The sequence below is a fragment of the Diadema antillarum genome, unplaced genomic scaffold, assembly GCF_040938485.1.
Source record: "Diadema antillarum isolate AM-2024a unplaced genomic scaffold, OU_Dant_1.0 scf00000099, whole genome shotgun sequence".
NCBI lineage: Eukaryota > Metazoa > Echinodermata > Echinoidea > Diadematoida > Diadematidae > Diadema > Diadema antillarum.
Window position 1 is genome coordinate 809,583 of NW_027270988.1, and position 24,472 is coordinate 834,054.

At 38.2% G+C, this 24,472-nt stretch overlaps 1 protein-coding gene across 3 annotated transcripts; it reads right to left on the reverse strand.

Moving 5' to 3' along the window:
• Positions 1–474: 474 nt before the first annotated feature.
• On the reverse strand, positions 475–22,624 carry LOC139718729 (cytochrome P450 3A29-like). 3 transcript variants are annotated; one of them, XM_071630191.1, is made up of 12 exons: positions 22,446–22,624; positions 15,978–16,071; positions 14,948–15,097; positions 13,508–13,624; positions 12,624–12,712; positions 11,475–11,623; positions 8,686–8,816; positions 5,914–6,087; positions 4,974–5,194; positions 3,792–3,929; positions 2,138–2,300; positions 475–568 (listed from the first exon to the last, which is right to left on the reverse strand). In XM_071630191.1, the coding sequence occupies exons 1-12, from the start codon at positions 22,526–22,528 to the stop codon at positions 494–496; spliced, it is 1,584 nt and encodes a 527-aa protein (XP_071486292.1). In that variant the 5' UTR covers positions 22,529–22,624; the 3' UTR covers positions 475–493. The 3 variants fall into 3 exon arrangements, with proteins under 3 accessions (XP_071486292.1, XP_071486291.1, XP_071486294.1); XM_071630190.1 differs by having other exon boundaries at positions 14,948–15,100; XM_071630193.1 differs by lacking the exon at positions 3,792–3,929 and having other exon boundaries at positions 14,948–15,100.
• Between the last annotated feature and the right edge of the window lie 1,848 nt (positions 22,625–24,472).

Genomic DNA, 24,472 nt, shown 5'->3' on the forward strand with positions numbered 1-24,472 from the left:
TCATACTATGTACGACAGTGTAATTTTTACATCATAATTAGAAACCTTCAACATCCTAACATTATTTCATCCCCTCCAACACTTCCAATCACTCCGGTCTTATCATCGATTGATAAACAAATACTATCACTCAAGCACAAATAAACCTAAGGACTTTGGAAATGTATGATTTATTTACACCATAATTAGACATCTCCAACATCCAAACATTATGTCACTAGCTCCTTCTCTTCCAATTACTCCGGTGTATCACCGATTTTTAAACAAATTACTACACAAACAAAAGTAAACCTAAGGCAAGAGGAATGCGGTTAGTTCCATCTAAAATCTACAGGGAGTTGGGAATCTCGCATGGGTCGGTTGATTTAACTGATCATTATCATCAAGTACATGAGAGGCATTTGCAGCGCAGAAGAATACATGTTTTTGCGCTTTATGAATTGATATGTTACGAAATCATTATTTAAGAGGAAGGCCTGGGGTAGAATCATTCTCAGCGAGCGACCAGTTTCAGGGTTACTCCATTGGGAGGAGAAAGAAGACCACTGGTACCCAACTTTGGAGGAATCTGCAGAAAACAAGCAAACAAAATTAAGGAACAGACAGTGATATTCTGTTAGATCGAGTTCAAATTGGCGAACGCCAAGACGAACATGGCCACCTTGAATTCAGTGGAGAAGCGGGAAAAATTTATGTCGTGCATGAACTTCAGTAAAAACAAAATATTTTGTGTTGTTGACATCATTTTCAGAGCGCATGTTATTACTATCTCTCCCTCCGCTACTGGTTCCTTAAGGTACAAAAATGTTTAAAAGTGACATTCTAGATTTACAGTATAGTATGTCCCCCCCCCCCAAAAAAAAAAGATTAGAATCAGATTTTCGCATTGATAACATCCAATGTGATTAAACTGTCTTAATGCTACTTCAGAGTCTTAAAACATATCATCTTAGCTCTATTTGCAGAAAACCCCATTTAATTTGGCTAAGTAGACACAGAGAAACGTGGATTGTTGTAAAGCATGTCATGAGTGTGATTCTTTAAAGTTTTGCACTTCGATGCTCTTGTGTGTGAATGCAATTAAATTGACAGAACTTGGAGGGAAGAGATTTCAGGCATCCTCTACAAAACTCCTCATTACTCTTTGACCACTGAGGCAAATCGAATGGGGTTTTCTGGAAGATGCGGGCAATGAGTTAGTTTCATACCCTGAATTTGTAATTAGATTAATTCAGTTTTTTTTTAAAAGATATCATTGCGGAGGGTCCCGTTGTATTTTTTTTTTTTGGGGGGGGGGGGGGGGGGAGGGGACATACGGTATTACAATAACTGCCTGGAATGAGAGATATGAAAAATATAGAAGATATTTTTGTTTAAAAATACTGGTAAAGGACACATTCTCATCCAAACAGAATAACCATTTATTGTGGGATTTGGTCAACATTTCAAACAGCTTCTAAGGGAAATGAAGTGGGTAAGGCGCTCACTCCTTACGAGTGAACACATCACAAATCTATCATTTTTTTATGAGGTTGGGCGCTGTGAGGAAAGAAACGTTTATGACTTGATTTCGTTTAACGGCTGGGTGGACCCACTTTGTTGATATCCAAAATCTGCCGAAATCTAGGTCCAGCGCTAATGTAAGTGGGATAAGTATATAATATACGATAATTGTTTTGAGATCATTACTTACAGGCACACCAGTTAAAGAGACAAACACACACTTACGAAGATTTAATGCTAGTATATATGGATAATGCCAGTTAAGAAAGAAAAAAATAGTGGATATCTAATGTGTCGTTTATAAGAATATGTTTTTAAGTAAATCTTAAAGGATAATAAATGCTCAAATAAAGAAACTATCGATGAAACTATATGGTTTTAAAGGGCTTTGCCCGGCGTTTGAACCAGCCATTTTCAGAATTGATAAAGACGAAACAAAAAACATCCTCAAATCTGCAGTCTCGTGCAACTCTTTTTTTTTTTTTTTTTTTTGGGGGGGGGGGCATTTTCCAGATGTGCGTGAACGTGTACGTTTATTTCACTCTAACCCTTTACTAACGGAATCTAATGGTATGATAAAACTCGAGTTTTCAGGAGGGGGGTAGGGTATCAACAACAGGCAGCGGGACCGTACCTCAGTCAGCGGGCAGGTCTCGAAACGAGCTTTCTGCAGGACGCGAACAAGCGCCATCTTAGCTTCCATCAGGGCGAACCTCATCCCAACACAGATTCGTGGTCCGGCGCCGAAAGGCATCCAGGTGAAAGGGTCTCGCTTCTCGCGATTCTCCTTGGAGAACCTGGAGACGATAGAAGAAGGAGTCAACTGATAAGGATACAATTTGATTGAAGAAGAGAGGAAAACAGAAAAGAAAAGACATCGAAAAAGGCAAAGAAAAAAAAATCAGAAGCAAAAGTTGGCCTACTTCAGCAACACATGAAGAAAATGAGGACAAGAAGACAAGGAGAGAAAGAGAAGGCATAAATAGTAAATAGAAATATAGTGTGAGAAAGAGAAAGTAAACAATAAAAGTAAAGCGGAGGTGAAGAAGAATAAAATGAGCCAGGAAAGGGATGAAGAAGGTTAAAAAGGATAGTTAATCAGAAGAGGAGGAAGAAGAACAACATTAGTATAAATGATAATAATAATAACAATAATAATAATAATAATAATAATAACAATAATAATAATAATAATAATAATAATAATAATAATAATAGATATCATTTATAAAGCGCTTATTACGTTTCTATAAAGCCTTAAGTTTCTCGTAATGAAGAAAAATTAGAAAGGAGAAATTCAGTCCTGAAGTAGATAGTAAGATGAAACACACTACAAAATGCATAATACACACATTGTAACATGATAAATCAATAAAAAATAACATAATAAATCATTAACAGCTAGAGGAATTTAATCTGTGATTGAGCATAGGCCGGTGTTGATGTTGCTTGATGAATTAATTAATGTGATTATGATATGTGCATTTTTCATCCTTTTATTGTCTCCTCTCTATTATTACAATATCATTACAATGCTCTGTTGGAAAGGGTTGTACCCGATCCAAAAATAGCAGAAGGAAATGAAAAGAAACATGATTTCGAGAAAACAAGTTTGACAGTTCAATGACTTTATGCAGAGTTGGTGTAGCAAGCTTTTACGTTATGCCCCAAATTCCCCTCCCCCATATCATCATGGAATACGTTACGTCAAAAGCCTTTGCCTTTCTGGTTTAGACATTAACTGTGCACACTCAACGAGACGAGAGACAAAGTTCATGAAGGTCATGTTTCCCTTAAAAAAAGAAATGTTTATCTCGAATATCTTTTGAAATATTCGGCCCTATCTAGTCACGTGGTTTCAATTCATCAAAACAAAACTCATGTCTTAAAGGCATGATTTACCATTTCCAGATGGATCAAAAACCCAGCATTAGTGCTTCAAAATAGGATAGAAACAACAAATGTAAAAAAAAATTAACCAGTATAATCAATGTTCAGTATCCAATTCAGGTAGGCCTATCTAAACCTTGCACAGAAATGATCAAGAAATTGATATTTTATCTGTAGCTGTCAAGTGAATGTTTTTTTTTTTTCGCCTGATGGCTGATTATGCAAGAATGAGTACCGCTTATAAATATGACGTGATGTATAGGCCTCATTACCTCTTAAAACTGGGTCAAATAAATTGTGGTATCCGCTAGTTCCGTCTGACTGGTGATATGCAGTCCCTGATTTAGGTGATGCATGATTTCATGGGGGCAAATCAAGGTGAGGAAGAACACTCTTACCTATCAGGATCAAACTTGCTCGGCTCGGGCCAGTAGCCCGATGAGTGATGCATGATGTACGGGCTGATGACAACCCCCACGCCCCGCTCTATGGTGACTCCCTTGTACGTCACAGTTTCGCCACACATGCGATCCACCCTGCCGTTGCCCATAAAATAACGATCATGTGATATTTGCCTGGACACCATTCATGTAGTCTATACTCAATGCTGACACACTGGGGAAGGATTGAGGAGGGGCGTGGCTTTGTATATGATAGTAAGCAATTAATGGGATCTGTATCACACAACTATACCACGTGCGATTATCGTTATCGGTTATTGTCATGCAAACATGCATGTTTAATCAAGTGTTAAAACAAATTGTCATTCAACACCATAATCATAATAACTGCTACTGTGTAATTAATAGAGAAATCATTAATGAAAAATAGAATATGACGAAATTATTACGGCAAGTTCTGTTTACTTGTCATCTGCCTAGAATTGCAAAATAGAGCTTTGACACACACACACACACACACACACACACAGACATCCCTAAACAAAACAAAACAAAACAAAAATCAGAAATGACAGCGCACATGAAGTTTGCCATATCCCTTATCGAAGGTGTTAATGTAACGGAGTCATAAAGTTTCGTATTTTCCGTAAGAAATAAACAATCATAGGCCCTTTACTCTTGACGTCTCCACGATGTCTCGACGCCGTCTCCTGTAGGCTAGCCTGGTCTCTAGTGTGTCATGTTCGATTTTTTTTTTAAAGACTTTCTCCTGTCTCCAGCTGGTCTCGGAAGCGTCTTTATGACGTCTCAACGACGTCTCTTAAGACAAGGCCAAGTCGCAGGGACTATGCTTTTCCACGAGGTCCCTGGGATGTCTCGGCGACATTGAGGAGACCCAGTGGCGGCCTACGGGAGATTTCGTGGAGACGTCTCAGCGACTTAGCAGAAGTTTTATAGACGTCATGAATACATTGTAACCTTGTTGGGAGACTTCTCGTGTGTTGCCCTAGAGTCTTATTTTGTGAGCAATTCCTTTTTTTTTTTTTGGGGGGGGGGGGTTCTAAAGACTCTCAACTATCGTGGACGTCCAGTAAGATGGGCCCTTTATTATAAGAATGATAAACCGAAAAAAACATATGAAACTTATAAGAATAATCAAAGATAGAAGAGAATTATTACGAGGTAGCGGGTGGGTAGTAGCGGAGAATCTCACACATGACCTGATCGAGGTACGGCATCGTTGAGACCTTCGTGTAGTCGACATCGTCGCGGTTGGGAGCGAGCTTGTCGATCTCGGCGATGAGTTTGTCCTGGGCTTGAGGATTTCGGGCGAGGAGGTACGATCCCAGCGTTAGAGCCGTAGTAGTCGTCTCATAGCCGGCCGAAAGGAAAGTCACCGCCTATATAGAAAGGGAAAGTATTTCTAATGGGGCATGGATTATTGGTAGTAATGCGCGCTTTAAAGATGTGAGTCTCCAAATGTTTTGGTCACTCCCGTATGAACGAAAAACGTCCGTTTGCTTAGAAATGATGATAACAGTCGTAGGTGTTTCGACGCCTGAAAAAAAAAAGGAGAAAAACACTGCTGCGGCATTCCTGGTGACAATACGCCAAGCATTGCAACCACAGGCATTATTGCGTTTGATGATGATTAGTACTTAATTTTCCAGTGGCTTTAGGCTCTTCATGGCATGTACCACGGCTGGGGCCCCACAGAGGGCGGTATTTACACCTGTGATAAGGGGAATAATCATTACATTACAGTAGTTATAATTATAAATCTCCATTAGTCAAGATGTTGTACATTCATCATGAGGCGGACATAATCTACATTACATGCTACAATTTTACTGATCTCGTTCATGATAATATTTCCTTGTGTAGGTTGGTTCAATGATAAGCTTACCTCGAAAAGGAGTCAAATCAGTGGTCGAGTAGAAAACGCAATCAAAATTTAAAAAAAAAAATCTTGGGAATCACAGGTCTGAAGTGAAGCATGATTATTGGTGTATTGGACAATGAAATAGAAGATACATTGCATTCTAATCATGTTCATGTATTTTTGTCTTTTTTTCACTCACTGTACAAGAGCATGATCAAAATTCAGACTTGAGCCTACCTGTCCAATAACTTCACTTCGAGTAAGTCGCCCTCTAGTGGCCGGCGTGATGGAATTCTTGCCTTCGTCGGATCCGACGAAGAGTTGGTTATGCTGGTCGTCTTCGTCGTTTTCGATGACGTGTATGTTTTTGCCGTCCTGGGCGTCGATCAGGAGTTGGAGGAAGTCCACATCCTGCTATGTCAACAGAAAGATCGACCATCATATCATTGTAATCATAAATTTTCTTATTATTACCATCCTTCCATTCAAGGTTTCCACATGTTTATTACAAATTGAGATGTCATGGTCTACATAAGTCCAGGCTTAATACAAACTAAAGGTTTCGCGTCATTGTTTTTTTTTGTGTGTGTATTTGAGGTTCTATCTTACAATACAGGGGGCAATGGGTATGCTAAATATAATCTTTGGAGCACATTTCAGCTGCTGCAGAGAAGGTAGTTCTTTCGAAAGAGTCCTCAAGATATTGTAAAACCATACATTTTGTCTTACTCAGAAAAAAATAGAGCAAAAAAGAAAAGGAAAAGAAAAATGTAAATAAAAGAAAGAGACATGCGTGCAGTAACCCATGAAGTCATGGAAACGATCATTTTGATATCTCTGCTTCTTATCTTAACGATATTGTTGCCATTTGTCGCTTCTATTTCATGAGGTCGAATATAAACAAAAGCTATCTCACTTAATATATTTTGGGTTTCATGTGCTTAACTATTCATTTCCTCTGCAAAATTATCAAGAGTTGCCATGGCTGCAACATTTTACAATTATACAAAACAATGAATCTGCCTCAATTTGGCCTGGTTTTTTTTTTATTTGTTCATGTAGATACATAAAATTCAATCACTTCCATCAATCTTTTTTAAACGCCACATGCACAGTGAAATTCAGACAAACCTATATTTTAGTAAGATCGGATTATTTGCGGCGTAAGTTGATGGGTTACGTGAGGGTCAAGAGAACGCTGAGGTGAAGGTGGACGATGAGTGATAGGAGGGGATTAGACTGCCAGACAGAGAGACCGGACAAAAATGAACAGAGGGACAGGTGGAGATACATCACAGACATACAGCCAGACGGGACAGTGAGGAACAGAGGGACATGTATATAGAGATACATCACAGACATACAGTCAGACAGATAGACAGACAGCTAAACAGATAAACAGAGAGCAGCAGATAAACACATACACAGAGAGACAGACAAACAGATAAACAGACAGACAGATAAACAGATAAACAGATATACAAATAAACAGACAGGTAGATAAACATATCAACAGAGAGACAGATAAACATATAAACAGATAAACAGATTAGACAAATAAACAGACAGACAGATAAACAGATAGACAGAGAGACAGAAAAACAGATAAACAGATATACAAATAAACAGACAGACAGATAAACAGATGAACAGACAGACAGAAAACAGATAAACAGATAAACAGACAGACAGGTAAACAGATAGACAGAGGGACAGATAAACAGATAAACCGACAGACAGATAGACAGACAGACAGGTAAACAGATAGACAGAGGGACAGATAAACAGATAAACCGACAGATAGACAGACAAACAGATAAACAGATAAACAGAGAGACAGATAAACAGACAGACAGACAGACAGGTAAACAGATAGACAGAGGGACAGATAGAGAGATTAACAGAGAGACAGAAAAACAAATAAACAGATATACAGATAAACAGACAGACAGATAAACAGATGAACAGACAGACAGAAAAACAGATAAACAGATATACAGATAGACGGACAGACAGATTAACATATAAAAAGAGAGACAGATAGACAGACAGGCAGACAGGTATAGATAGACAGAGGGACAGATAGAGAGATAAACAGAGAGACAGATAAACAGACAGACAGAAAAAAGATAAACAGATGAACAGATATACAGACAGACAGATAAACAGATAAACAGAGAGACAGATAAACAGATAAACAGACAGACAGATAAACAGATAAACAGGCAGACAGATAAACAGATAAACAGAGAGACAGATAGACAGACAGACAGACATGTAAACAGATAAAAGACAGATAAACAGATAGACAGAGGGACAGATAGAGAGATAAACAGATAAACAGAGAGACAGAGAGACAGAAAAAATGACAAACAGATAAACAGATAAACAGCTAGACAGACAGACAGATAAACAGATAAACAGACAGACAGATAAACAGATAAACAGAGAGACATATAAACAGATAGACAGACAGACAGATAGACAGATAAAAGACAGATAAACAAATAGACAGATAGACAGACAGACTGACGACAGATAAACATATTAATAGAGAGACAGCCAGCCAGCCAGACAAGACCGGACAGAGAGGAATAGAGGAACAGAGGGACAAACAGAGAGATGGACAGACAGACAGACAAACCGACCGACATGACAGACAGCGAGCCAGTCGAGGAGACAACCGGACAGACAGACGGTGGAACGAGTATGGAATATTAGGTGCAGGAGACAGTCATTGACATGATTCTTCCGCTGACATGCTTGATGCGTCAATATTGAATATATACATTACGATAATCAATATTATAAAATTTAGCCATAAAAATGCAACCATGCGTAGTGATGACACGGGCGCCTCCTCAAAAAAATAAAGAAGCAAAAAATGAACAAACAAACAAACAAATGATCGAAAACGACAACAACAACAATAAGAAACGACTAAACCCAGATAAAAAGAAAGACCACACAACGACGAAAAGGGCAACATCTAAACCTTATCAAACCTACGTGCGTGCCGTGTCCGCTCTTCCTCAGAGCTATGGTTTTGTCGATGACTTCGGTGAAGAACTTGATCGTTTCTTTTGGGAAGAGGGTGAATCCAAGAAATTTGACAACAGGCGCCATGAATGGCAGGAAAGCTGAACGCGAAGAAAAGCATCGAGAAAAGCATAAAACAGTGGGGAAGAGGCAGTCAGTGGAGGCACACTAAACATACTACTAGGCACTATTATATTTTGTATCAAAAATTTGTCTTCCATTGATTGGTTAAAAGAGCTTCACGTGATTATAGGTATTTTGAACTATTTTAGAGTGTTGGTGTGTTTGACACTCCATGAAGTACTATTTGCAAAATGACGTCAGTTTTAATATGACGACATTTTGCAAATATCATACTATTTGCAAAATGATGTCACAATCACCCTTCTTTACAATCAAGTGTATCCGTCCGCGTCCGGTCCCGAATTCTAGTGTTCAGGTTTGCAGCGGCCATAAGAGCGCTTGGATACGTGCGACGGGCAACTCTGGCGGTGCCACGGCTACTACGTTTTTCAATTTCCGATCTCTCACGCTGTTGCGTATTGCAGGCGCTGCGTTGCCGCCGCTGTGCGTCTAAGCCTAGGGCCTATACAAAATGATTTTCACTTTTTATTCAAACTTTTGATCCAAAATATAAAACAAATATACTTTGCCTATTTTCGAGTTTCTGGTTAAAACTATGAGCCTCGGTGACTCCAAGCTAGTACTATTCACTTCGGGGCTGCTCCCCTCAGTGAATAGTACTAGTTTGGAGTCACCTCTGCCCATAGTTTTAACAAGAAACTCTCAAGGCCAAGTATATTTGTATACTATTACTATAGTAGTAGTATTACTACTACTACTACTACTACTACTACTACTTCTACTTCTATAGAACTACTACTACTACTACGATAGAACTACTACAACTACTACTACTATTAAACTGTGCTACTACCTACTCTACTGTACTACTAACTCTACTATACTGTACTACTATCAACTACTACTAACTACTACTACTACTACTACTATATACTACTACTACTACTACTACTATAACTACTACTACTACTACTACTACTACTACTACTACTACTAACTCTACTATACTGCACTACTACTACTACCACCACCATCACTACTACTACTACTACTACTATACTGTACTACTACTAACTGTACTATACTGTACTACTAGTATACAAATATACTTGGCCTTGAGAGTTTCTTGTTAAAACTATGGGCAGAGGTGACTCCAAACTAGTACTATTCACTGAGGGGCGCAGCCCCGAAGTGAATAGTACTAGTTTGGAGTCACCGAGGCCCATAGTTTTAACAAGAAACTCGAAATTAGGCAAAGTATATTTGTTTTATATTTTGGATCAAAAATTTGAATAAAAAGTGAAAATCATTATAGGCTTAGCCTAACCCCGGGACGCTCCGTGTACACAGTTACACTGCAACACTGCGTGTTGGGGCTGGTCGCAGTTAGGCTTAGCCGCAGTGCGGCGGCAGCGCAGCGCCTGCAATACGCAAAAGTGCGAGAGACCGGAAATTGAAAAACGTAGCAGCCGTGGCACCGCCAGAGTTGCCCGTCGCATGTATCCAAGCGCTCGTATGGCCGCTGCAAACCTGAACACTAGAATTCGGGACCGGACGTGGACGGACCACGTACACTTGATTGTAAAGAAGGGTGATTGTGACATCATTTTGCAAATAGTATATACTATTTGCAAAATGTCGTCATAAAAGTGACGTCATTTTGCAAATAGTACTTCATAGAGTGTCAAACACACCAACACTCTAAAATAGTTCAAAATACCTATAATCACGTGAAGCTCTTTTAACCAATCAATGGAAGACAAATTTTTGATCCAAAATATAATACTAACTACTACTAACTACTACTACTATACTACTACTACTACTACTACTACTACTACAGTTGTATATTATTATTATTATCATTACTACTCCTTACATTGGTTACCTGTAGAAAAAAAAGGATTATTTTCAAGATTCTGTTCTTAGTACATCATTATTTCATTTTTTCTCCCTCTTCGTAAGTGACTCTGTTCAAAAATACAATCCGACACGAAGTCTACATTCATCATCAGATGCATTGTTACTCCAAACACCCAGAGTAAAACATGTATGGAGCGATCGTGCTTTCTCTGTTATGGGACCAAAATTGTGGAATCAGTTACCTATACTGTCATCTGCAGAGACATTCAAATCAAAACTTAAAACGTTTCTGTTCTTCTCACACGGAGAACTTTAATTGCCGTCATTAGTGTTTGGAGCAACATTGTATTTTTTATTTGGTGTATGCTCGTTTTTGTTTCCCATTTTCTTCTTTGTTGACATGTTCGAACATGACCGTATATGCACGTATATATCTATCTTTTCATTTTTGAAGCACCACGATCATTGAAAAGTTGACCTGTGCGCTGTACAAGTATAGCCACTATAATTATTATTATCATCATCATTATTATATGTTTTAGCTTTCTCAAAATTAATTATGTCATTGGCGCGCATGAGAATGCCCGAGTCGTCTGAATGAGTGTGACGTAACAATGCTCACAAGTGCATCAATGGTCACGTGACATACTTTACTAAGTATTAGTTGCGTTCGTCCAGACTGTACCACGTCGTTGACAGACTAGCAAAACATCGAGAACTTAAATTTTGCGAACTTGGACTTCGCGATGTTTTGCCCGTGTGACCGCGGCTTTCGTGTACATAATCCTTTTAATATCTCCTGAGTTACTTACAGACGAGGGCGAAGACAGGCGTGGTGAAAGAAATCTGGAAAAACTTCTTGGCGTGATTGACAAAAGGTTCGTCTGGCTGAGTCTGTGACTTCACCTGCAGACCGAAGGCACAACTCGCCACCGTGTCCATCACGAAACCACCGAACAGACTGCATCGGGTAATCAAGTAAGCATCAAAATTAGAACAACAGCAACAGCAACAACGACAACCACAACTACAACAACTACAACAGCAACAACATCAAAACGACGCCAGCAACAGCAGCCGCAGCAACAAAATCAAAAAATATACCAGGTGGGTTGGGGAGGATGGCCTGATGGCCCAAGTCATTTAGTTGGCTCTTTCCAGACCCTGACTGCCCAACCTGGTGCACCATCACCTCTTCAGTGTACGCTCTGATTTTGAAAAATGTAAAATTGATATTCGTGATTAAAAGCCGAATAAATAATGACAATAATAATCTGAAAAGTGTTCCGATACTAATGAGTAACTGTGCAGTATTTCTTGGTAAGAGTCTTATTTTGTCAAATTCCTCATCCTAGGACTAATTTGATAGTCGCAGCACAAAATACATCACACATCTCGCATTCTTTTGCCGACAACCTAGAATGTCTGCAAACGAAATATCAAAACCTTGATTCACTTTCGTTATTTTGCATTAAATGTCCAATCCCCTTGTTGACTGCAAAAGATTATTCCACATTTCCGACGACGATGTACACAATGAGTGATTTTAGCTGTAATATCAACTCACTGGTGGACACACTAATCATCGTACGCACGTACAGGTCTCACATCCGTAAATAGGGTTGAATTTCCCAAGCCCATCACTTCTTCATACCAAAGATATTAAATCGAATGTGGATTTGTTATCATTATTGTTTCTTTTTCTTCTAATAAGCCTGAGCAGCCAATTACAAACTAATTAGATACAGTTTATGACACGCCACTTGATTTTTTTTCTTTCATTTGAGAATGTTTGTAAATTTGCAACTGAGTTAAAATATGAAATGAATCAGACAAGCTTTGTCTAAACTATTTAGTAATGTGTTTCTTTGGTGGGAGGCAGTCTGAAAAATATGATATGTGTTAAAAGCTACAGTGATGCTACAGAGAAAGCGTCTCGAAGAGAATGATATGACTCTTACTCTCTACACTGTACTGTGCCATCCTTAGCACACGCCTTTTGCACGTTATCCATCATGGTATCTGCGCAAGAATTCACGATACCTGACATCTGGGAGAAAAAAAAATATTATACATGATCAGAACAAGCTGAGAAGCATGGATTCGTTGAAACTCTTTGAAAGGATCACATGCGAGATGAAACGGACGAAAAAAAAAAACCAACAACCTTCCTTATACATGTGCAAAAAGATGGGTGACTCTCATAATCAGAAGTGTTAGGAAAGCAGAACTATTCGTTCAAAAGTGAAAATCATTTTTTGGTAAATTTGCATTAACTGTACATTTCTATGTGCCGCCCTCCCTGGATCAATTAAGATTCTGGAATAGTTCTTAAATGTCACAGTTTTTGTTTGTTTGTTTGTTTATGTGCTAGTTCGTATCAATTCAAGGATGCAAAAATGGGAGCATTTGATGACCATGAGTTGAAAATTGATATATTGAGAAAAAAAGTTCAGCTTAAACTGGAAAATTTCAGGGCAAAAACTGATAAGGAACTTTTCGAATAAAAAGCATGTTTTCTTTGAATGAATTTAAAACACCCTTATCATGCTGATTATAAAATAAATGTGGCCAAGACAATGATGTAATTCATATGACATATATTCCTTTATAACGCAAACAAGTTTGACTTTCATCCAACTGGAGAGAACAATTCATTGAACACAACATAAAATAAAATATGCGCGAATGGCATTATAAAAAAAGGAACGCTCTAGTGTGTTTTGAATGTATTTGAACGTGTATTGCTTGTGCAGGTGTGTGCGTAATTATCAAACAGGAGATTAAGTAGATATAAAAACCAACACTTGAAGTTATGAAAAGAAAAATACGTCTCTCTACTTACCATCTTCATCTTTCGGCCAGTGAAAGTTGGGGTAAGGATGTCACGCACTCTCTTCCACTGAGCGTCTCGGAGGTTGAACAAGGCGGTGTCAAACTCCCCGGATGACACGGGTAGCTCCTGAGGCACATACACAAAAAGGTGGAAAGTCCACATGTAAATAATACATGGTATTCATTCAATCTGAGCTGTAGATTAATAGACGATGAATTGATTGACAGATGATGAAAATTATAATAATGATGATGATGATGATGATGATTATCATTATTATCATTATCACATAGTGATCATAACGTCTTGATTATCTTGGATATCTTCTTCAGTAATTCCACTGCTCTACCAGAGGGCCCTGCCATTATTCTACACCAGCGTTGCCAGGTACCAATCTATTCAGCTGGGTCGAGAGGGACGTGTTGGATAAAACATCTTGCTCAAGGACCTAGGCACCGGACGGGAATCGAACTTGGATCCTCCGATTGGAAGTCTGGAGTCGTTTTCACTGTGCCACAGCGCCCCCACATGTGAGGTAGATAGATATATGCGTCAATTCTTCAAAGCCTTACCATCATCAAACAAAATATACCATTGAAGCTACTGAAACCATTGCTCCCATGAAATATGTACACGCTGAGCCAAACAAAAGTTCTACAAACATAATCTTATAACCTAATCCTAAGCTAAACCTAAAACCCTATCACAACCCTTACTCTAATCTTAAATCCTAGGAGTAAATTAAGACCAGAGCAAATCCTCAGGATCAAATGTGTCACTGGATAGATACAAGTAAGCTGTACATGGAGAACTTACAAAATGTCTGAAGAAAAGCCCAAACACTCGAACACATATTTGTTTCCGGTAAATAAGTGATTGAGTGTGCGCTTGTAATTGACTGAGTGCGCATTGCTATTAAAAAGTATGCAATTTTAATATCATTGATTACATCAATAGCCACAGTGATGCGGGTAACCCTGCGTGAGCGGTCGTTAATACCGATTTTCATGCAATCATGCTTCTTGATTAGGATTCATGTAACATTTTTTTTTTATTAGCTACTTTGTCATTACAACAACCTATGGTGTGCACTGCAACTACTAAACACCAAAACCGCTACCGACACTATACCTATGTTCACTGGTTTAACTGATATACTTTAATTTTATGCCGTATCCGGGCAATTACCACCAGAGGGCAATTACCCCTGGCTAAATACTGGTTAGTGGTAAGGTTAGAGTTACGATTAGGGTAAGGGTTAGGTTAAGGGCTAGGAGATTTGGTTAGGGTTAGGATTAGAGCCAGGGTAAAGGTCCGGAGTGGGGGTAACTGTCCTAGACCCTTTTATACTCCTCCTATATACTTCTAAAACTACTGCTTACTAGTATACTACTCTCAATAGCACACTCCACGTCCACTCCAAGTTTATCTAACATGGCCACGACTCACCCTCCTGTTATAGAACTTTCCGAAGTCCTTGATGAGTATTTTTCTGAGGAGCTCGACATCAGTGACCATGATGACGGGTTCTCGCCATAGGTAGAGGCCCATCACTGGACCATACTTCTCCGACATGCCTGTTATCGTCTCGTGAAATTTCTTCTAATGCGAAAAGAACATGTAATGTGCATATAGGTATTAATTAGTCAACTGGTTACAGTTCGTTATTCCGAAGGCTTGTTATTACGAAGGTTCATTAATCCGAAAATGAAACAAAGCTCGTTATTCCAAAGGCTTCTTGAGGACCCTATTTCATTTCGGATCAACGAACCTTAGGAATAACGAATCCTATTTCATGTTCGGATTAACGAATCTTCGGAACAAAGAACCCTAATTCATTTAAGGATAAACGAGCCTTCGGAATAGCGAACCCTATTTCATTTTCGGATCAACGAACCTTCCGAATAACGCCACAAATGTTCGGATTAACGAATCCTTTTTCATTTTCGGATGAACGAACCCCTCGGTATAGAGAATTTGTATGTTTCCGATTAACGAACCTTCAGAATAACGAACAGCACCCATTGAAATAGAACTACAGTATACTGCAAGCACATAACCGCCACAACAACATCACCAACTATTTTACTATTGAAAGTAAGATCTCATTTGAATTGAATTGAATTGAATTGAATTGAATTGAATTGAATTGAATTGAATTGAATTGAATTGAACTGAATTGAATTTTTATGTAAATGAAAGCAAGAGATTTTTATGCAGAGGGGAGAAGGTTGAGGTGTGGGTTTTCTTCAGTTTGTTTCCCTCTACAAATTAAGTTTGAAAGATCGCAACTGATCGGTATAGGCATATTTAACGAAAGCAATGACATTCAATTCATGTCATGTTACTGAACAATATACAACTAATTATAAGACTTCTTCTCCTGAACTTTGATAATTATGCTACGAACAATATCACTATGTCAACGTATCTAAGTATGCCTACTTGCGGGTCTGTGTCAAGGTCTATGTAAACTTACGTTTCCAAGAGCGATGATGTTACCGAAGATAGGGAGAGGGGTGGGACAAGGAATTCCCTTTCGCCAAAAGTAGGTGTGGCACCAAAAATCGTACCTACACGACAGAAAACAAAGTGTTGTATATGCAAAGCATGGTAATCAGTAAGCCCAGTTCGTCGACACTGACAAACAAGGTATACATGAGATAATCATTGAATAGTTCTAAAAATCTGCTCTAGGTATATTCTTTATTTTGTTGGATCTTTTTGGCTGACAGGCTGATATTTTCTAATGTTCGCATGGGTGAACCCTTTGTTTGTTCAGCCATATACGTCACGTCACTTAACCAGGTGATTGTTGAGTGCTGAGGTCTTGCAGGGTACACCGTGAACGAAGTCTTCTCACCTTGATTACTGAACTCATTGTTACCATGTATCGCAATCGCCTCTCTTTTATGAGCATAATGCCCCAAACATACTTTTTTTGGGGGTTAAAAGAACGCTTCGTACAGCACTCGAAACAACTAACACCTAATACAGATTTAAAAGAAGACGCATAGTCGATCAACCGGGGGTGGCATGGGGGGGGGGGGGCAGTTGGGGCATGGTAGCTCCATGTGACATGTCCGAGCTGGCCTCTTATCTGAAATCTATCGTGCGTGATGCTAAAGTAGATCATGAAAGAATCATGCTTGCTGTACGGCTTCAAGGTTCAAGTTTGAGTTCACGTGATGTTCGTATCACTTAAAGGGAAACAATCACATTGCTGTTTTCACTTAATTGTAAAGAAATGAAAAAGGCGAACATTTTAGGAAAAGGAATGTATTTTTTTGAGGTCTCAAAACGCGCTAACGCGAAACAATGATATCTTTCAAAATCAACCATTACAGTTGTTCGAACAAGAAAAAGGTATATAACAACAACTCTCCCTTGGTTTGCTCATAAAATCGTTTCTCATTCACAAACACTGATTACTCTGGGCTTACAGGCTAAAGCCAAACATAAAATGCTTTTATGTAGGGACCATCTAGCTTTCTTTGTACAACCCTATTCGATTCCGACCAATGATTATAACTAGTGTGAACCATGCCTTTATATTCTGTGGTTTGTTTATTATGGACAAGGTGCAAGAATTTGTGATATTATTCTTGCAGTAACATTATATGAGAAGTAAGAAATAAATTGAAACTGAAATAACTTATTACGTGTGTGTGTGTGTGGGTGTGTGAGAGTGTAAAGACTTGTTTCCTAGCGAATTGGAAATTACCATGATATTTAGATATTATCACTTCGTCTGACTGTACGCAAGTTTACGACTACTAGGCCTATTACCCCTTTTTCAAATATGGATCATTGAGGCAGAATAAATTTTAGCCTTCATTCCGCTTACTGTTGAATTTATTCAAAATAGCGTAGAGCTTTCTTTTAAGACAGCGCCTTTTTTTTTTTGTATCGATACACACGTCACAAGATTCTGGTATCAGCAAGCATGTTTATCTTTGATAGATCATCGTTCCATCCATGTAATGCAAACTATATTAAAGAGACATTTCTTCAGACGATGTGTATAAACTTACATCATGTATACTGCATAGATCGATGGTGTCATCTAAAGATTTGAAAGGTTCATTGTGTGTGCCATTGTGTTCATAACAGGCTCGCATATTATTCCAATAACATGAGATATGAGTGTGAAATAGTTTTTTTTTTGTAGTTAAGTAAGTCGATAGTTGGTTAAAACTGTTTATTTGAATCTTTGTGCATGAGGCCCCAATATTAAGCTTGGCTTACTCACTGGGGATCCTCCTGTATGGTACCTTGACCTTTCTTCTTTTAGTATGTCTCCGTTCTCCGTCACAATGATTTGCTTACCTTTCATGTGCAAAATCAGCCATGAATTATTCTGTATATATCTGAAAGTGATCATAGTAGAATATTTGTACCATACAGAAACAATAAAATGAAATGAAATGAAATAATGTAACAATATAATTCCATTACAATAAAACTTGCTGCTTAACAACCTTGCCTGTGCAGAATAGATACATGATTTCTTCTTTTGTTCTGCTTCCTGAAACAGCGAATCACGCATTGGTTTCTTATGTGAAATTGCTATTTCGTCATCTTTGTTCCTTGTGTTTTGTTATTCAATGCAGCTCAATTCAAACTTTATTTTCACTTTTTTTTTTCAGCAGAGTTATGGAGTTATACAAACTAGTACAAGGTTTTGCCCTAACATTTCATTAAGATTGATTCGTCATCAATGTTTACCTCCCTAATCTATATCATTCAATGATATCGTGGAGATATAAAAAGATTACGAAAGGTCTATTCACCTTCGTGTGTGTATAACTTATCTGGAAAGGTCGCTTGGTACAGACTGCTCGTCAGGTGATCATATCAACCACCATATTACACCTAGACTCTTGCTAGACGTGAGAGTGGGTGGGCGGAGCTCTGGGGGAGTTCTGGGGGAGGGTTGGGGTGTAGTTAGGGGAGGGGTTAGGAATTGGCCCAGCCTGACGCGTCTCAACAATCATAATATACTCAAACTCGTTGCATGACTGATATGTGTGGCCCATGTTTTGGTTTCAATTTAACTGTTATGCAAAAGAGACAAACATATGATCGGTAAAATCATATAACTCACAAGACTGCCCCCAAAAGAGGGACAAATTTAGGTTGTTAGCCTTGAGTCCTACTTTTGTTTCAAGGTCATCATTACTGATCACAGCAAACATTCTGATATGAGGGGCCTATAATATCTGCAAATATTTGAGGCACGCAACTTTGATATACAGGGATTCTTTCTACTCACTTTGCAAACAAACAGACAATACGTGCCCTGAGCTAGTGCGATGGTAAAACATAATCGAAGTTATAATTCTATTGTAGAAACCAATGTTAGACTTGCAAACTTGTACAATACTCCTTTCCTTGTTCAATGTATTCCTCTAAACCTGAACTCAGAATGGCTGTTTAGATAAAAAAAGAGCTAAAAACAATTATAAACAACAGGATACTACTTGTCAAATTATCTAATCAGGAAACTTATTGCTCTTGTCTTAAAACAACAGTTGACTTCTCTTGTTGTTGTTGTTGTTGTTGAGGGGTTACATTTTGATCTACATTTTTCCTGTCAACTGCTTGTAGAAACAGCAACCATGCGTTTTATGTTATTGTGTCCTGTTATTGGGAAGCCTGCTGCTCAAGCTGTGCTTGAGACCATATAATGTAATTCACAATAAGATCGCTAATTAAATCAGTACGTTTGACAAGCTGTATATGCACATAACATTGGTATCAAATTTAAAGGGCCCCTAAAATCCAAATGCATGTTGATTTGTGTTGATTTATGATACCCTCAACATCACTTTTGTGGTGAAACGAATATCTAGAAACGTTCCATATATTTTTAACGATTTTGTTAAGGGAAGTAAAAAAACAATCTAATCTATTATAGTCGCCTATTTCATTCGAAAAGGTCACGGGCTCTGGTGTTAAGTAATGATTTCTCTTCGCTTGCACACACATTTCTATTGCTATTGTTGACGTGTATTTAAGGAAAAAACCCATCATAGCAACCTCTTTATAGGTGTTAACATGGTTTATGAATGACGACTTAGGGAGAGGAATAATGACCGTTTATTACTGAAAGCTAGATATCTGTTCAAGTGTAGGATAAGTTTGAGGCGATAATCCCATTACCGTATCTAATTTGCATAAGGGTCGGTGACATATTATTTTACATATTAATGGGGATGGCTAGTAACCGACCAGTGGGAATCAGTGGGAATGCTGAGGGATGATTGTTCCAATCCTTGTGGGATTCATTTAAGAGTACATTATATACCTACTGTTGTGTGAAAATTATTTGCTTCAGAACGGTCTCATATTCAAGTAATGTGCAGATTAATGCCCCGTCACTGACCAGGGACGCTTACCTGGAAACATTAAACTGCACATTACTTGAATATGAGACCATTCTGAAGCAAATAATGTTCACACAAGAATAGATATACAATGTACTCTTATAAATGAATCCCACAAGGATTGGAACAATCATCCCTCAGCATTTCCACTGATTCCCACTGATCAGTTACTAGCCATCCCCTTTAAAATTTGGAAAGCGATTCCGAACCAGAAAAAAAGTAGATAATATCTTTTTAAATTGCCAACTTTTGTTATTCTGGCCAAACAGATGTCGAATAGTTGATGCAAACAAGTCAGTTGATGACAAATATCTCTCACCTCTACTGCTAGTGTTGTAAGAAAATGACGATAATTAATTTTCTATACAGCTATGGAAATGGAAAAACCCATAATATTAGTTCTTACTTAATAATTTCAAAATAATGGTAAGTCAGATATACTTGGATATCAGAGGAGCTCGCAGATGAAGATAATTATAAACAACAACGGGAATACTATGTGTGTATGTGTTTCGTGCGCTTCTGTCATACAACAACATCGTCCAACATATCCTTAAATATAGGAAGAATATTAAGATGTACACACGAAACTTTAATTCAGATTGAACTTTAAGCAGCTATATTCAAGTGCCAAATACATCACCGAGATTGCTTCAGAATGCACAAATACACAAATGATCCGAACCACTGAACCCAACACTAAAACCTAAAATCTCTATTTACTTATATTAATGTTTGATGCAGTGAGATAAACCCTTTTTGATCGCCATGAGCCCCGCTGTTGCATAGCGAACGGTGAAATACATTTCGTTTCATAGTCGGTCTCCTGGTATATTACAAACAAAACTTGAAGACTTACTTATAGATGTCCCTACATTGTATGTGCACTGGACTTATACTGTCGCTGCCTGGTAATTTGTATATTTTATCTCCTATGGCGACCAGGGATGATATCTCAGAGTGCTTTGTATCCAGTAGAAAAGGCGCTCTAAAATGTCTTTAATTCTATTATTATTTTTATTATTATTACCATTACTGTTGTTGTTGTTATTATTATTATTATTATTATTATTATTATTATCATTGTTATGTAAACACTTTCTCGACCATTTCCTACTGCTTATACGGCACCGTGTTTTTTTTTTTTTCGTTTTTGCCTCTTGCGCCTATATGGGTGCAGTATGGGACTCTTTTGTACAATTGCTTTTGCAAAGAAAGTATCCGATGTATTACTGTGTGAAACAAGGAAAAGTAGAAATTACGCGGTGCGTAAAATATGTCCCCGCCGGAAGTAGCATTTAGTATCAAAATGTACTATATAGGTCAAAAATTCAAGGTCAAAGGTCAAAGAAGTCAAAGGTCAACATTCTGTGTAGAAGTTTTGAAGCCCTCACCTAGTGCCATCACATAAAGCAAACGGAATCGAAATCCGGGTTAGAAATGGCAAAGGAGTAGCATTTTGTAGCCAATATACAATATAGGTAAAAAATCAAGGTCAAAGGTCAAAGAAGTCAAAGGTCAAAATTCTGTGTAGAAGTTTTGAAGCCCTCACCTAGTGCCATCACATAAAGCAAACGGAATCGAAATCGGGTTAGAAATGGCGAAGGAGTAGCATTTTGTAGCAAAATGTACAATACAGGTCAAAAAATCAAGGTCAAAGGTCAAAGAAGTCAAAGGTCAAAATTCTGTGTAGAAGTGTTGAAGCCCTCACCTAGTGCCATCACATAAAGCAAACGGAATCGAAATCGGGTTAGAAATGGCGGAGTAGCATTTTGTAGCAAAATGTACAATATATGTCAAAAAATCAAGGTCAAAGGTCAAAGAAGTCAAAGGTCAAAATTCTGTGTAGAAGTTTTGAAGCCCTCACCGAGTGCCATCACATAAAGCAAACGGAATCGAAATCGGGTTAGAAATGGCGAAGGAGTAGCATTTTGTAGCAAAATGTACAATACAGGTAAAAAATCAAGGTCAAAGGTCAAAGAAGTCAAAGGTCAAAATTCTGTGTAGAAGTTTTGAAGCCCTCACCTAGTGCCATCACATAAAGCAAACGGAATCGAAATCGGGTTAGAAATGGCGAAGGAGTAGCATTTTGTAGCAAAATGTACAATATAGGTCAAAGGTCAAGGTCAAAGGTCACGACTGAAATTCTGTGTAGAAGTTTCAAAGCTCCCATGTAGTGCTATCATATAAAGCAAACAGAATCAAAATTGGCTCATAAATGACAGAGAAGTAGCAAATTGAAGATTTTGATCACACACGGACGCACACACGGACGGACACACGGACGGACGGACGGACGGACACACGGACACACACACGTACGGAGCCCGTTTCATAGTCCCCTGCTCGAACTCGTTCGGCGGGGACAATAACCACCCGGGTCGAAAACATAACAAAACAACCAATACGGTCATGACTCAACCGTCTTGTAAACCATTGACGTGTGTAATAGTTTTTCACATTTCAGCACTATGTGATAGCATTGCACCACCTGTATATTAAAGAAAGTACGTATGAACTGACAAATGTTAATAAAAATAGAAATGGCAAGAACTCACGCGAAAAGTAACAGAAGGGCAGTGACGAAGAGATAGAGCGTAGTCGTGGACATGGCCACATTGAAGGCGTCGAGGACAGCCATGACGATCACGGAGGAGTCAAGATGTAGCGGGTATCAAGCAAAACAGAAAACTTGGCAGAAAACTCCGGGGAGAGTCAAGCCCCTTACGTCCCGAAATCAGACCTCAGCACGAATGTGACACCGCTGTGAGATTGACGCCGATTTCAATATTCTGCAGCGATGCGTGCGCTTGAGTCTGGGAAAACTACTTGAAGAAGGGCGAAGGTAGTGTACACAACCACAAATGACACACAGTAAATTTGCATTTCTGTTCACACGTCCAATATAGCCAACATTTCCTGGTTAAACATTTTTCATGGTTGAATACTGTGTTCAGTATACGGGTGAGAGGTCTTTTTGAATGAGTTGATTCTTAACAAACACGTATTCTTTTCTCCCAAGCACTGCAGGAACCATCCTAGAACTTCAACCTCTCTTATTTTGCATATTATGTTAGCTCTTTCTGTAAAAGAAAGCCTATTATTTCTGACTCTGAATTTGGCCAAGTGCCTCTGGATTTGTAGAGAAGGGGAGTGAAGTGATTTTGAAATAAGTGAGCATATGCTGATCAAATTATCAACACTGCCAGCGTGACTGTTGCAAGATGCCAAACATACACAATACTGTAACACAAGAAGTACCTGTGTGAAGTATAACCAGACCTTTCATGGAGAATAAACTTGGCTTTGTTTAATAGTTCTGTTGGGATCGAAGTCAGAGAGTTTATTTCTGAGGACAAATGTTAGAGATCTCTGGAAAGCTCTCATTTTACTTAGAAATGCTCTCGTAGTGATGTAGAAAACAGAAAATTAACATAATATGATATGTGTCGATAGAATATAACAAGACACCAGAACAAAGTAAATAACTCAGGAAGGTTATTCCAAATCTTGAGCCCCTAATAGATATATTTGAAAAAAAAATCTCCATTCCCATGCAGTTATGCATGATCCTTGGGATGTACTCTATTTGTGGGTTGATTTGTACATGAACCGAGATTTTTTGATGGTTTGTTAACATTAAGGGTATCCTGTATTAAATCCTGCGTATTGTACGGTAGATTTCTCAGCCATTCAAAAACCTATGTTCAACAAATAAACTTTGAATTCCTCTTACAGTGGTATGCTCTGTCCTATTTCATAAGTGGTTTCTAGGTATCTCGCAAAAAGTTAAGAGCCCAATACCCATCTCCACCAATACTATACTATCCCTTTAATAATTGCTTATTATTTTTTTTTTGGAGAAAAATAATTTGTGAAACACAAGTCCTCCTCAGATGTTCCTGTTATTATACCATGATTTTATATACATTGTTTCTATTCTCTGTTTCTTTTATATCCGCTGTTCTGCATTCTCACCGGTATTTGTACCCAATTCTTTGCAACATATTCAATCCAGGCTGTATTTTAACATTACTCTATTACATCATGGAATCCACTTTGTCTACGATGGCAGTTTAATTTTTTCCTTTTTTTTCTTCCTAATTTGACTTCATGATTTTATGTCAGTTGACTTTGGTTCTTGTTTTATATCAGTTTGCATTTTAAAAAGTTTTTCGTTAATTCCTTATTTGTTTTCTTATGTATTTTCTGAGGGTTCCATATTGTACAAGCTTTGCGTTTTAATGGAACCTTCCATTCCCATTCCTATTTAATTTGTAGTATTGTTAATTCACTTTTTGCACTTGTTCAAGTATGTTCTGGTTGTACATTGTGTATAATTTTTCTGTTTATTTGATGGAAGTAAAAAAACAACAACTTCAAACTCCATATTCCTAGCATGTAAGGTTGGTATTTCATCACAGTATTACAGCAACATCTTTTTTACAACAATCAATTAGTGATAACGTGCAAACTTACCCAAACTGTCATGTAAAGCCAATAAAACAATTCATCTAATCCACACACCCCAACACCAACCTACACACACGCATACACAGACAAACAAGACATTACCGTTGATTAT

Excerpts from the sequence above, each read along its gene's own strand:
- LOC139718729 (XM_071630190.1), bottom strand. The coding sequence starts at position 22,528 with ATGGCTGTCCTCGACGCCTTCAATGTGGCCATGTCCACGACTACGCTC. Across the intron at positions 8,817-11,474 it reads GCCTGTCTTCGCCCTCGTCT|CTTTCCTGCCATTCATGGCG; the intron begins GTAAGTAACTCA and ends CTTCGCGTTCAG. Across the intron at positions 3,930-4,973 it reads TACTACCCACCCGCTACCTC|GGTGGATCGCATGTGTGGCG; the intron begins GTAATAATTCTC and ends GGGCAACGGCAG.